Source organism: Staurois parvus, unplaced genomic scaffold (assembly GCF_062004578.1).
Source record: "Staurois parvus isolate SC_StPar_1 unplaced genomic scaffold, SC_StPar_1.0 ptg001231l, whole genome shotgun sequence".
NCBI lineage: Eukaryota > Metazoa > Chordata > Amphibia > Anura > Ranidae > Staurois > Staurois parvus.
The window spans coordinates 209,541-224,856 of NW_028319027.1; the positions used below are offsets into that span (position 1 = coordinate 209,541).

General features: G+C 49.9%; 1 protein-coding gene across 1 annotated transcript in view; it reads left to right on the forward strand.

Moving 5' to 3' along the window:
- Positions 1-6,354, forward strand: part of LOC149437987 (hepatic lectin-like) — a 32,854-nt gene extending 26,500 nt beyond the window's left edge. The window contains exons 8-10 of the mRNA XM_089660371.1: positions 1,963-2,114; positions 3,468-3,574; positions 5,714-6,354. Coding sequence (XP_089516497.1) covers positions 1,963-2,114; positions 3,468-3,574; positions 5,714-5,861 — 407 coding nt within the window. The 3' untranslated portion in view covers positions 5,862-6,354. The remainder of the gene's footprint in view (positions 1-1,962; positions 2,115-3,467; positions 3,575-5,713) is intronic.
- Positions 6,355-15,316: the final 8,962 nt, after the last annotated feature.

Consider the following 15,316-nt stretch of genomic DNA (forward strand, 5'->3'; position numbering starts at 1 on the left):
AACCTACCTTGTAGCTGGTCAAATGCAGATCAGAAGAAGGTTATCTGCAGGTCAAATATGTTGAATAATAAATTTTGGATAATCTGATGACCAAGTGATTTCATCAACGGGAGCTCAAAGCTCACTGACACCTGCCTTAGAGGGGAAGAACGCCCCACCCCCAAAGGAAGAGGAAAAATCAGGTGATATCATTGGCCTGGCATAAAGACTGTAGGAAAAAGTTTATCAAAGTTTTTGCACTAGAAAACACTTGGCCTGCACAGAGAGGAGGTCAGAAATCTGGAGGATTTGTTACAAAGTTCAAGTCCTTTACTTTAGTACTAGATGGAGTGGGTAAGGGAAAGGATCTACCGCGTCTTCTCCCAGAAGTCTAGGTGCATGGCCTATGGTGGTACCAAAGAAAAGACAAATGGCCAGCATGCCAATGCTGAAAATAAAGGTTTACTTGTGATAACATGTCACAACGTTCTCAGTATTTTAGAGAAAGATCTCCTTTCTCTAAGTGATGCACATGAACATTTGTGTTGATTCATTGCCCATTCACACCAGCCCAGCACAGTAAAACATATCATGCATCTGCTGCTGCATTTCATTTTCAATGGCACCCTGATGCACCTCTACAATACACCTGCACTGCCACATACTAATATACTGTACATGTGTATCATGGTGTGCAGCAAGATATGTTATTCTGAATGGTCCCCCTAACACAACACTCCACAACGCATCCTGACATTGTAGCACAATGTGTTGTGAACAGCCCTTCTATAGAACAGGAATTGAGGGGAACTTCTAATGGGGACATGGACAGCACCATGAGATTGGGTGGGGATCTAATGTCTATAAGTCTAGCAGACACCACAAGTGTTTTGGGGGAAATCAGACCAGAGAGAAAAACAGTTCTGACCCCAATTCCTCCCCCAACACGGTCTGATTTCCTCCCACTCCACCTTCTCCATGGGGATGATATGAATGGCCCCTCCACCCTTCTAAGGTTCCTTCCCTACTAGGGAAGGTTGGAAGTTATTTGTTCCTTATGTTGGTGGACAGGCCCGCGTGGCCTGTAAATGTGCCAGCCTGGAACTTTTGGTTCAATTGAAATGATAAAACTTGTAGGGGCTGTTATTGTGCAGGTTAAAGCGGCTTATAAAGCAGTGAATGTGCGTTTTCCAGGTAGAGATAGAATACGGGTCCACAAATACTTTCAGGGGATTATTTCATGGAGTGTGGATTGTACATCTATGAGATCATACCGTATGTGAAGGAAGCATTAGGATGAGAACACTCTGCAATAAATCATTTTCCCTCCCCTTCTCCTGCTCCACCTTTCTCTCTCTCCCTCCCTCTCGCCTCTCCACTCCTTTTTTTCTCTCTTCCCCTCCAAATGTTTCCATCTCCACCTCTGTCTATTCTCTTCTCCCTTCTCTCTTCCCCTCCTCTCTCTTTTAACCCTCATCTCTGTTCTCCCTACCCCTCTCTCTCTTTCTCCCTCTCTCTCCCCCACTCTCTTTCTCCCTCTCTCTCCCCCACTTTCTTCTCCCCCCTCCTATTTCCCCCCTCTGTCTCTTTTACTCTCCCCCTCCTCCTTCTCTCCCCCCCTCTCCCTCCTTCTCTCCCCCCTCTTCTCTCCCCACACTTCACCCCTTCTCTTCCCCCCTCTCCCCTCCTTTCCTCCCTATTCTCTCCTCCTCTCTCTCCTAACTCTGCCTTCTCCTTCCTCCCTCTCTTTTCTCTGCACCCTCTCTTTTTCCTCGCTTCCCTTCCCCTCTACCTCTTTCTCCCCTTCCCTCTGCTATCCTTTTTTCTATGTCTATCTCTGCCCTCTCTTCCATTTTCTCTCCCCCCCTTTTCTCTCATCCCATCTCCCTTTCTCTCATCCCATCTCCCGCTCTCTTTCTATATCTACCCCCATCTTGCCTCTCTCTTCCTCCTCTCTCTCTCCCCCCCCCATTTCATTTTCAGGCACCGTGGACCCCTTGTGTGGTGCAGACTGGATACATTATGGCTTCAGCTGTTATTTCATGTCGTGGAATGTACGTTCCTGGGAGACCGCCAACACACACTGTGAGAATAAGAAGGCACACCTGGTGGTCATCAATGACAAGGACGAGATGGTGAGAAAAGAGAGGCTTCTTCTTGTACTCTACTTAAAACCAAACTCCTTCCGTGGAGAAGACACCTGCTATCCCCTTTATTGCCAGATATCGCTCCTCTGTGCCTCTCTCTGGTTTAGTTTCAGTTTGCTACTGTAGCCTTATTTCCCTACACTGGCAACTGCCATTTCCCTGCCCAATATGAGTTCCTCGCTGGGGCAAAAAATGTTGGGGTTTTAAATGGAAAAAAAGTGATACGTGCAAAGTGCAGTACTAAGAATTCAGTCAATGAGTGGGTGAGGGGAGACAAACAGACAAGGGAACTATTGTAGAAGTCAACAGATATACCACACACCTCACATAGGAAAACAAAGTCCAATCTTTAAGGGGCACTGTCTGCTTTTGGTTCCCTCTGACTGAAGGTAAGTGTCTCCATGATGACCTCTCAATGAACCCTGCTGAGTTCTTGGGGAAGTGTCTTTATGATGGTCTTTCCATGATCCCCACTGAATTGCCAGGGATGTGTCTCCATGATGGTCTCTCCATGAGCTTGGCTGAATTTCCATAAAAGTGCCTCTATGACAGTCTCTCCATGATCCCCACTAAATTAGCAGGGGAGTGCCTCCATGATGGTTTCTCCATGATCCCCACTGAATTACCATAGATGTGTCTCCATGATGATCTCTCCATGAGCCTGGCTGAATTCCCATGGAAGTGTCTCTATTACAGTCTCTCCATGATCCCCACTGAATTACCAGGTGCATGCCTCCATGATGGTTTCTCCATGTTCCTGGTTGAATTACCAGGGATGTGTCTCCGTGATGGTTTCTCCATGATCCCCACTGAATTACCAGGGATGTGTCTCCATGATGGTTTCTCCATGATAGTCCTTCCATGAGCCTCGCTGTATTGCTGGGAAGGTGTCTGATTGAATTACCAGGGATGTGTCTCCGTGATGGTTTCTCCATGATCCCCACTGAATTACCAGGGATGTGTCTCCATGATGGTTTCTCCATGATAGTCCTTCCATGAGCCTCGCTGTATTGCTGGGAAGGTGTCTTCATGATAGTTTCTCAATGAGCTCTTGTGAATTTTTTTAAAGTGTCTATATGTTAGTCTCTCCATGAGCCTCATTGAATTCCTGGGGAAATGTCTCCATGTTGGTCTCTCTATAAGCCTCACCTAATCCCTGGAGAACTGTCTCCATGATGGTCTCACCATAAGCCTTGCTGAATTGCTGGGGTGTGTGACTGTGGGGGGACATTAGAGTGTAAGCTCCTCTGGTGGGCAGTACAAGATATGGGATCAGTATATAAACCTAGTAAACTTCCAATAGTCACATTGTAACAATTTGTATCTTTTATTTTCCTTCAGAATTTTCTACGCAACATTTCAGGGGTACCAGGGTGGTGGATTGGTCTCAGGCCTTTCGACGGAACCTGGACGTGGGTAGATGGGACATCTTATGAGATTACTCCAAAGTAAGACACGACAGCATGTTCGCAGTCTCCAACAACTCTTATAGCATATTCACAGTCTCTGACCATTTCCTGTATTATGTCTGCAGTCCCTAACCATCTCCTGTACTGTGTCCGCAGTCTCTGACCATTTCCTGTATTATGTCTGCAGTCTCTGGTCATCTCCTGTACTATGTCTGCAGTCTCTGGTCATCTCCTGTATTATGTCTGCAGTCTCTGGTCATCTCCTGTATTATGTCTGCAGTCCCTAACCATCTCCTGTACTGTGTCTGCAGTCTCTGGTCATTTCCTGTACTATGTCTGCAGTCTCTGGTCATCTCCTGTATTATGTCTGCAGTCCCTAACCATCTCCTGTACTGTGTCTGCAGTCTCTGGTCATTTCCTGTACTATGTCTGCAGTCTCTGGTCATCTCCTGTATTATGTCTGCAGTCCCTGACCATCTCCTGTACTGTGTCTGCAGTCTCTGGTCATCTCCTGTACTGTGTCCGCAGTCTCTGGTCATCTCCTGTACTGTGTCCGCAGTCTCTGGTCATCTCCTGTACTGTGTCCTCAGTCTCTGGTCATCTCCTGTACTGTGTCTGCAGTCTCTGACCATCTTCTGTACTGTGTCTGCAGTCTCTGACCATTTCCTGTATTATGTCTGCAGTCCCTAACCATCTCCTGTACTATGTCTGCAGTCCCTGACCATCTCCTGTAGTAAGTCTGCAGTCTCTGACCGTCTCCTGTAGTAAGTCTGCAGTCTCTGACCGTCTCCTGTAGTAAGTCTGCAGTCTCTGACCGTCTCCTGTACTATGTCTGCAGTCCCTGACCATCTCCTGTACTATGTCTGCAATCCCTGACCATCTCCTGTAGTGTGTCTGCAGTCTCTGACCATCTCCTGTAGTGTGTCTGCAGTGTCTGACCATCTCCAGTAGTATGTCTGCAGTCTCTGACCGTCTCCTGTACCCTGTCTGTAGTCTCTGACCATCTCCTGTAGTATGTCTGCAGTCTCTGACCGTCTCCTGTACCATGTCTGTAGTCTCTGACCGTCTCCTGTAGTATGTCTGTAGTCTCTGACCGTCTCCTGTACCATGTCTGTAGTCTCTGACCGTCTCCTGTAGTATGTCTGCAGTCTCTGACCATCTCCTGTATCCCGTCTGCAGTCTCTGACCGTCTCCTTTACTGTGTCTGCAGTCTCTGACCGTCTCCTGTACCCTGTTTGCAGTCTCTGACCATCTCCTGTAGTATGTCTGCAGTCTCTGACCGTCTCCTGTAGTATGTCTGCAGTCTCTGACCGTCTCCTATACCATGTCTGTAGTCTCTGACCATCTCCTGTAGTATGTCTGCAGTCTCTGACCATCTCCTGTATCCTGTCTGCAGTCTCTGACCATCTCCTGTATCCTGTCTGCAGTCTCTGACATTCTCCTGTAGTATGTCTGCAGTCTCTGACCCTCTCCTGTATTAGGTCTGCAGTCTCTGACGTTCTCTTGTATTCTGTCTGCAGTCTCTGACATTCTCCTGTACTATGTCTGCAGTCTCTGACCATCTCCTGTATTCTGTCTGCAGTCTCTGACCATCTCCTGTATTCTGTCTGCAGTCTCTGACATTCTCCTGTACTATGTCTGCAGTCTCTGACCATCTCCTGTATCATGTCTGCAGTCTCTGACCATCTCCTGTACCCTGTCTGCAGTCTCTGACCATCTCCTGTACCCTGTCTGCAGTCTCTGACATTCTCCTGTAGTATGTCTGCAGTCTCTGACCATCTCCTGTATTCTGTCTGCAGTCTCTGACCATCTCCTGTATTCTGTCTGCAGTCTCTGACATTCTCCTGTACTATGTCTGCAGTCTCTGACCATCTCCTGTATCATGTCTGCAGTCTCTGACCATCTCCTGTACCCTGTCTGCAGTCTCTGACCATCTCCTGTATTCTGTCTGCAGTCTCTGACCATCTCCTGTATTCTGTCTGCAGTCTCTGACCATCTCCTGTATTCTGTCTGCAGTCTCTGACCATCTCCTATACTATGCCTGCAGTCTCTAATGGCACTTTTCAGCAATCACTGAATATTGTGTGCAGCCCTTTGGTCATGTCAAGGGCCACATGGGGGGCCCCCTGCATGAGGAACGTTGACCAGCACTGCTGTAATGAGTCTTGTTTCCTGCAGGTTCTGGAAGGAAGGGGAGGTCTCCAATGTGTACAATAACCAGGTGTACGGATGGAAGTTTTGTGCTTACTACGGAGATGAAGGTGTATGGGAGAACCAAATTTGTTCCTGGGCCAGTCCGTATATCTGTGAGAAGAAGATATTGTAAGCCCAGAAATCCCCGATAATCCCCGCCCCCCATAATCCCTCCTCTGCCATGCCTCAGCGACATGGAATCCACTAATACTGCATAGACCTGACCCCGCACCACATTCCGGGACTGGGACAAGAACTACAGAGGAAAAGGACAATCTCAGAGCACAACAACTTCCACAATCTTCATTGTAAGAAAGACATGAACTCCACTACAACCAATCCAAAACACTGTGTGTGCATAGTGGGCGGAGCTCTATTGAATTCTTTGTTGCAAGGTACAACCTGAGCTTGAGTTTAGGCATGGGTGTGGCGAGGTCCACATATCTTCTGCACATGCTCCTGGGATCTGGGAATGTTACGGAAAAAGAGTGAATATACTCTATTGAGCTGGGTTAATAAGCTCCTCGGGGGCGGGGACGTTTCCATTGTCTTCTCTAAGTCATGTATTGTGCAGTGCAGTGTGCCTGGATAGCCCAAATTAATAAACTCAACAATCATTGCCTTTATTTGTACATACTTTTCTTTATGTAGCGTTGTGTTGGTCCTGGACCTAGGTCAGTTCAGGAAGCCACCAGAGGCTCAGAAATCAAAGCGGGCCGTGGTCTCCCTCACACTACCCCAAACCTAATGACATGGGAAGTGGGGAACAGAAATTTCCCTTCACTGACAGGAGGTTTCTATATACTTTATACAAAGCATCTGCCCACCTCATTACAGTATTTTTAAAGGTGACATTCAGATTCAGAAAAAAAAAAACCTGTCTGCAGACCCCCATAACTGCCGGCCAGGGTTGTAGGGAAGAAGCCCTTGTCCTCATCCTCACCAACATGGGGTCAAGGTGCTTTACCTGGGAAGGTTCTCCCTGGCAAGCCTCATGTTGAGGCCATGTGGCTTAGTATGGTCTTTCGAGGTGAGGCCTACATTTGTCCCCCCACCTTCCTAGTCAACAAGGATGCAAGTCCAGATCAGGTTCTGGTTTGAAATTTGGGGGGCGTCCATGCCGCTTTTTCTATGCATGGGACCTCTCTTGAAATCCATACCATCAAGGATTAGGGCCTGGTATGTATTTTTAGGGGGGAACTCAATGTATTTTCTTGTGTGTGTTGGTTCCCCATTAACATCTATACAGGGGTGGACTGACAACTCATGGGGCCCCCGGGCAATAGGGGATCATGGGGCCCCTGTGTCCTTGCCCAAACTCAAAAAAACCTATGAAAAAGGTACCAGGGGCATCTCATGGGGCCCCCTACTGACCCCGGGCCCTCGAGCAGTGCCCGAGTTTCCAAGTGGTCAGTCCACCCCTGCATCTATATTAGACCCTCATCTAAGATAAGACTCCCCAGTAGAAGTAAGTCGACATTAGCCGGCATTTGCCAGCAATTTAAATTAGAATTTTTTTTTCAAACAATGATCTTAAAGTGAGAGAGAGAAGGCACAGGGTTGGGGGTGGAGATGGGTTTAATGGGAAGTGAAGGGCCCAAGAGAGGTTGAGAGGGGTGAAGAGGAATGGATCCAGGGGGGTTATGTGGGTTACAGTGAGAGGAGTGAGAGAGGTTTGAAGAGTGAGGAAATGGGCACAGGGGGTGGGAAGGAACACAAGGAAGGTGTAAGGGATGAGGGAGTGAGCCTAGTTGAGAAGGATGAAGCAGTGGGCACATGGTGTTTGAGAGGGGTGTGAAGGAGGGCACGGGATGATTAAAAGGGGTGCCGGAAGTTAGTATGGGGGGGATTGAGAGGATTTAGGGGAGTGGGCACAAAGAAGTTGAAATGGGTGTGGGATTGGGCACAGGACGGTTGAGAGGGGGGAGGGATTGGCCACAAGGTAACTAAGAAGTGTAAGGGATTGGACACAGGGTGGTTGAGAGGGGTGAAGAGTTTGCACATGGAGATTGAGAGAGGCAAGGGACTGGACACTGGGGGTTTAGAGAGATACAGGTATTGGGAACAGGGTTGTTGAGAATGGCTAGGGCAAGAGCATAGGAAGGTTGGGAGGGGTACAGGGACTGGGCACAGGGTGGTTGAGAAGAGTTAGGGTTTGGGCACAGGGAGGCTGAGAGGGTTATAGGGAATAGGCATAGGGAGGATGAGAGGGATCAGGAAGTGGACAAAGGGAGGTTGAGAGGGGTGAGGGAGTGGGCACGGGGTTTTGAGTAAAGTGTGTGAGTGGGAACAGGCTAGTTGAGAGGGGTGAGAGAGTGGGCACAGAATGGTTGAGAAAGGTGTGTGAGTGGGTACAGGGTGGTTGAGAGGGGTGCAGAAAGTGGGCACAAGGAGATTGAAGGAGGGAAAAAGTGAGAACAGGGAGGTTAGGCTGTGGGCACAGGGAGGTTGAGGGGTGCAGGGAATGGACCCAGGGAAGCTGTGATGGGTGCAGGAAGTGGGCACAAGGAGGTTAAGAAGGTTGAGGGAGTGGGCACGGCACAGGAAGGTTGAGATAGGTTAGGGTGTGGTCACAGGAAGGTTGAAAGTTGTACTGGGAGTGGGCACTGGGAGGTTGAGAAGGAGGCTGGAAGTGGGCACAATGAGGTTGGGAGGGTTGAGGGAGTGGGGGAAAGAAGTTGAGAGCATGAGGGAGGGGGCATAGGGAGGTTGGGAGGGGTGAAGGAGTGAGCACAGGAAGGTAGTGAAGGGCATGGGGTGGTTGAGAAGGGTGTAAGTGTGAATACAGGGAGGTTGAGAGGGGTATATGGGGTAGGCATGGGGAAGTTGAGAGTAGTATAGGGAATAGGCATAGGGAGGATGAGAGGGATGAGGGAGTGGGCACTGGGAGGTTGAGTGGGGTGAGGGGACAGTGGGCACAATGAGGTTGGGAGGGTTGAGGGGGTCAGCAGAATGAGGTTGGGAGGGTTGAGGGGGTGGGGACAGAGAAGTTTAGAACATGAGGGATTGGGCATGTGAAGCACAAAAGGGGGAGTGCAGGGAAAGGGCATAGGGAGGTTGAGAGTGGTGAGGGAGTGAGAACAGGAAGGTAGTGAAGGGCATGGGGTGGATGAGAAGGGTGTATGTATGAGTACAGGAAGGTTGAGAGGAGTGTAGGGACTGGGCACATGAAGCACAAAAAGGTTGAGAGTTCAAGAAGTGGGCACCAGATGGTAGAGAGGGGTGTAGGGAGTGTGCATAGGGTGAGTTAGGAAAGTGAAGGGAGTGGGCACAGAGTTTGAGAGAGGTTAATAAATAGGCATAGGGCGGTTGAGAGTGGTGCAAGAAGTGGACATAGATGGGTTTAGAAGGATGAGGGAGTCGGCACAGAGAGCATGAGGTGGGTGTAGGGAGTGAGCCCAGAGAGGTTGGGAGAGGTGTGGGGAGCAGGCCCAGATGGGTTTAGAGGAGTGAGGAAGTAGGCACAAGGACGTTGGGTGGGGTGCAGGGAGTATGCCCAGAAGGGTTTGAAGGGATGAGGGAGTAGTCTCAAAGGGGTTTAGAGGGGTGTAGGCAGGGGTCTATTTACCACAAGGCATTTGCCTAGGGCAGCATTTTTCAGGGGGGGCAGCACTGCCCCTTGGAAGAATGGAAGGAAGAAGGGACACATGCGGTATGGGGACCTGGTGGGTTCTGAGAGATGCTGTGGGTTTCATGACGGTGTATGCACAGCCCGACTCTCGTTCCCGGGGATGTCCGGAGCTGTGAAGGTGAGTGTCTCTCACCATGGGGGGGGCAGTGGTAGTGGAAGGCCCAGGTGGGGGGCAGGGGTGTTCTTGGTCAATGCAAGACTCTTTCTGTGGGGGGGTTTGTACCAATTTTTGTGTTACCTAGGGCAGCACAAAATCTAAATACACCACTCGGTGTAGGGAGTGAGCACATAAAGCACAAACAACCCCCTCCCCTAGAACAATATCACACATTTTGGCTGAATGATTCTGGTTACATTATCCAGAAAACAACTCAGCAAGTTCAAAAAGTCAATAATCAGAGATAGGAAGAGGAAGACGAGGAACTCATTCATCTCAGTTCCCGCTTTATCAGGTTCGGGAAGTGAGGACGTTGCTGACCTTTCACATAGCGTTCTCATGAAGATGAATGATCTAATGAAGGTGAATGGTCTCATACATGGAGGAGAAAGTTTTGTTTTTATTAAATGTACTCAATGATAGAGCATAAACAAGTAATTGTTACTGTCAGGGAGGTAGATAAAGGGGGGATAGGGGGTTCAACTCCCCCAGAGCATCCATGGTGCTGACAGTTGCTGTGCACCAGAAGACTCAGACTTCAGACTGGCAGTGAAAGCTCAGAGTGAGCTCCTCCTTGGCTTTGGTCACATGACACAACCCCTGAAATGTCTGGTCTGTACCTGGGGGGGTTACTGGTAAGCAGTAGTCAGTACTGGAAGACAGAAAAATCAATATTTAGCATTGTATTGGTTCTGGACCTAGGTCAGTTCAGGAAGCCACCAGAGGCTCAGAAATCAAAGAAGGCCCGTGGTCTCCCTCACACTACCCCAAACCTAATGACATGGAAGGTGAGGACCAGGAATTTCCCTTCACTGACAGGAGGTTTCTATATACTTTATACAAAGCATCTGCCCACCTCATTACAGTATTTTTAAAGGTGACATTCAGATTCATAAAAAAAACCTGTCGCAGACCCCCACAACCACCAGGCCAGGGTTGTAGGGAAGAGGCCCTTGCCCTCATCAACATGGGGTCAAGGTGCTTTACCTGGAAAGGTTCCCCCTGACAAGCCTCATGTTGAGGCCATGTGGCTTGGTATGGTTTTTCGGGGTGAGGCCTACATTTGTCCCCCCACCTTCCTAGTCAACAAAGATGCAAGCCCAGATAAGGTTCTGGTTTGAACTTTGGGGGACGAGCATGTTGCCTTTTTTTTATGCAAAGGCCCCCCCTTGAAATCCATACCATCAAGGATGAGGGTCTTGTATGTATTTTTAGGGGGGAACTCAATGCATTTTTTTGTGTGGGGGTTCCCCATTAACATCTATATCAGACCCTCATCCAAGACAAGAATTCCTGGTAGAAGTAAGCCGACATTAGCTGTCATTTACCAACAATTTAAATTGGGAATTGTGTTTCAAACACTGATACGTAAGTGACAGAGGGAAGGCACAGGGGAGGGGTGGGATAGGTGGGGAGGAGTTTAAAGGAAGTGAAGGGCCACAGAGAGGTTGAGAGGGATGAAGAGGAATGGGGAGGGAAAATCAGTATTGGTGGGAGCTATACTGCAGGGGATATCTGTACTAGAGGGGAGATCTGTAGTGGGGGCGTTGTACTGGGTGGGGGGGGGATTTGTACTGGGAGAGAGATTTGTACTAGATGGATATCAGTGCTGTGCGGATCTGTACTGGAAAGGCGTTGTACTGGGGGGATCTGTACTGGGGTTAGGGGCACTCTACTAGGGGGGGGGGGATCTGTACTGGTGGGGAGGTGTACTGGTAAGAAGTTGTCAGTACTGGAGGAAGGAAAAATCTGTATTGGTGGGATCTGTACTGCAGGGAGGATCTGTACTGGGAAGATCTGTAGTTGGGGGGGGGGGGGCATTGTACTGGGGCGGGAACCTGTACTGGTGGGGAGTTGTACTGGGGGCATTGTACTGGGGGGGATCTGTAGTGGGGGCATTGTACTGGGGGGGATCTGTACTGGGAGAGAGATTTGTACTAGAGGGATATCAATGCTGGGGGTTTCTGTACTGGGAAGGTATTGTACTGGTGGGGATCTGTAGTGGGGGAGGGGCATTGTACTGGGGGGGATCTGTACTGGTGGGGAGTTGTACTGGTAAGTAGTTGTCAGTACTGGAGGAGGGAAAAATCTGTATTGGTGGGATCTGTACTGCAGGGAGGATCTGTACTGGGAAGATCTGTAGTTGGGGGGGGGGGGGGCATTGTACTGGGGCGGGAACCTGTACTGGTGGGGAGTTGTACTGGGGGCATTGTACTGGGGGGATCTGTAGTGGGGGCATTGTACTGGGGGGGATCTGTACTGGGAGAGAGATTTGTACTAGAGGGATATCAATGCTGGGGGTTTCTGTACTGGGAAGGTATTGTACTGGTGGGGATCTGTAGTGGGGGGGGGGGGATCTGTACTGGTGGTAAGTTGTACTGGTAAGTAGTTGTCAGTACTGGAGGAGGGAAAAATCTGTATTGGTGGGATCTGTACTGCAGGGAGGATCTGTACTGGGAGGATCTGTAGTGGGGGGGAGGCATTGTACTGGGGACATTGTACTGGGGGGGGGATCTGTAGTAGAATCTAGTAGTCAGTACTGGAGGAGGGAAAAATCTTTATTGGTGGGATCTGTACTGCAGGGGATATCTGTAGTGGGGGCATTGTACTGGGGGGGATCTGTACTGGGAGAGAGATTTGTACTAGAGGGATATCAGTGCTGGGGGATCTGTATTGGGAAGCCATTGTACTGGGGGGGGGGGGGACCTGTAGTGGGGGAGGGGAATTTCACTGGGGGGGGATCTGTACTGGTGGGGAGTTGTACTGGTAAACAGTAGTCAGTACAGGAGGAGGGAAAAAATCTGTATGGGTGGGAACTGTACTGCAGAGGAGATCTGTACTGGAGGGAAATCTGTAGTGAGGGGGGCGTTGTACTTGTGGGAGGGATCTTTACTGGGGGAGAGAATTGTACTGGAGAGATATCTGTACTGGGGGGAGATTTGTACTGAAGGGGGATCTGTACTGGGAAAGCATTGTACGGGAGGGGTGTTGTATGGGGTGGGGAGGGGGGAGTAGTACTAGTAAGCAGTAGTTAGTACTGGGGGAGGGAAAAATAGGTCTTAGTGGGAACTGTACTGGGGAGGAAATCTATATGGGAGGGGAGATCTGTAGTGGGGGGCTGTACTGGGGAGGAAATCTATACAGGAGAGGAGATTTGTACTGGGGAGCTGTACTGGTGAGGAAATCTTTACTGGAGGGCAGATCTCAGATCTCTGATCAGCAATGATGTGCCCACTCTGCCACAATCAGTAAGATAACTCACACAGATACCTGCTGCCTATTAAGCCATCAAAAATGTTATTCTGACGCCCCACCAGGACCTGGGGACAACAGGGAACAATATTCATCAATACCCTCTCCTCTAATCCTTGCCGGCTCTTCTCTACCTTCAACTCTCTACTCTCTCCGCCCCCACCTCCACCCAGCACCTCACTCACCACCCACGAGATTGCCAATCACTTCAAAAACAAGATTGACACAATTCTCAGGGACATCGCCGCTGCTCAGACTTCCTCCCCACCCATCTCCTCTCACACAGCAACCCCCTCAACACCCCTCTTCCTTGGCCTCACCACTGTTCAGACCTCCACCCCACCTAACATCCCTCACACTGAAGCCCTCTCAACACTCCACTCCTTCGACCTTACTACCACTGAGGAGGTCACTAAGGTCTTCTCTGAAGCCTGCCTCACCACCTGCCCCGTTGACCCTGTCCCCTCACAACTCCTACGACCTCCCTCCTCCTCCATCCTACGCTCCCTCACCAACATCTTTAATCTCTCCCTCTCTTCTGGTGCATTCCCCTCCCCTCTGAAGCACGCGCACATCACTTCCATACTAAAAAAGCCCTCCCTGGACCCCACTGACCCGAACAACCATAGACCCATCTCCCTGCTGCCATTTACATCCAAACTCCTTGAGTGCTTAGTCTATAATTGCCTAAGCGCCCACCTCACTGACAACAACCTCCTTGATCCCCCACAGTCCGGCTTCCATCCCCTACACTCCACCGAAACCGCCTTACTTAAACTCTCCAACGACCTGCTAACCGCCAAAGCTAATGGCCACTATTCAGTCCTCCTACTCCTTGACCTCTCCGTGGCTTTCGACACAGTCGACCACCCTCTCCTCCTCAAAAAACTACACTCCCTCGGCCTCAGAGACTCCGCTCTCTCCTGGCTCTCATCCTACCTGTCACAATGCTCCTTCAGTGTTACCTATTATGCTACCACCTCCCCCTCACTCCCCCTCTCTGTTGGGGTCCCTCAAGGCTCTGTCCTCGGGCCCCTTCTCTTCTCCATCTACACCTCCTCCCTTGGCCAACTCATACACTCTCACGGCTTCAACTACCACCTCTATGCCGACGACACGCAAATTTATCTCTCGACCCCTCACCTCACCCCCTCGGTCTCCGCCCGAATCACACACCTACTGAGCGACATATCAGACTGGATGTCGCTCCACTTCCTTAAACTGAACCTCTCCAAAACCGAGCTCCTAGTTTCCCCCCCCAGCCCAGACCCCACCCCCCACTGACTTCTCCATCATATCCAACAATGCCACCATCAGGTCCACCCCGCAAGCCAGAGTACTTGGTGTCATTCTGGACTCCAACCTATCCTTCCAGCCCCAAGTCCAATCACTAACAAACTCATGCAGACTCCACCTCCGCAACATCGCCAAAATCCGCACGTTCCTAACCCCAGAAACCACTAAACAGCTCATCCACTCCCTCATCATATCACGACTCGACTACTGCAACTCCCTCCTCACTGGCCTGCCTCGCCGCTGGCTATCCCCGCTTCAGTCCATCCTGAATATGGCTGCCAGACTCATTCACCTTTCCAACCGCTCCATCTCCGCCACCCCCCTCTGCCAATCCCTCCACTGGCCTCCACTCAGTGTCCTCCACCCCCTCTCTGCCAATCCCTCCACTGGCTTCCGATTGCCCATCGGATCAAATTCAAAATCCTAACACTGACATACAAAGCTGTCCATCATACTGCCCCAAGTTACATCACCGACCTGGTATCCAGGTACCACCCAACACGCACACTCCGCTCCTCACAAGACCTCCTTCTCTCTAGTTCCCTGGTCTCCTCCTCCCATGCCCGCCTCCAGGACCTCTCCAGGGTGTCACCCATCCTCTGGAACTCCCTACCCCAATCCATCAGACTATCACCTACTCTCCTCTCCTTTAGGCGCACCCTGAAAACCCACCTCTTCAGGGAAGCCTACCCCACCCCCTGCTAACCTGCCGACCTCCTCCACTCTTCCTACCACTCCATCCCCCACAGCTATTTCCTCCTGTGCCACCATCCCCTCCCTCCTAGATTGTAAGCTCCAAGGAGCAGGGCCCTCGAACCCCTCGTGTATCGCATTGTATTGTTATTGTACTGTCTCATGTATTGTCTCCCATTGTGATGTACAGCGCTGAGCGAACTGTTGGCGCTATATAAATACTGTATAATAATAATATTCTGCATCGGGTAGTATGGTCCAAAATCAGGCACTACAGGATCAGAATAACTGTGTTGATATAATCTGAAAGATTTCTGGCACGGCCTTATTTTAAAGCTGTTTCAAACATTTATTTTTTATCTATTCATATTTGCACCACAAATATCCTACACAAGACCTTGGAAATCCTCCAGGAGAAACACTGACACAACTAAAAACAAAATCTCACAAACAATAACCCATAAAAAAAGGGCAAGCATAATGAAAGATAAGCAAAAGGGATTCCGAGAACCTGAAGGAACGTGACGTGCTTATCTAGAGATTCGTGGGGGGGTCTCTG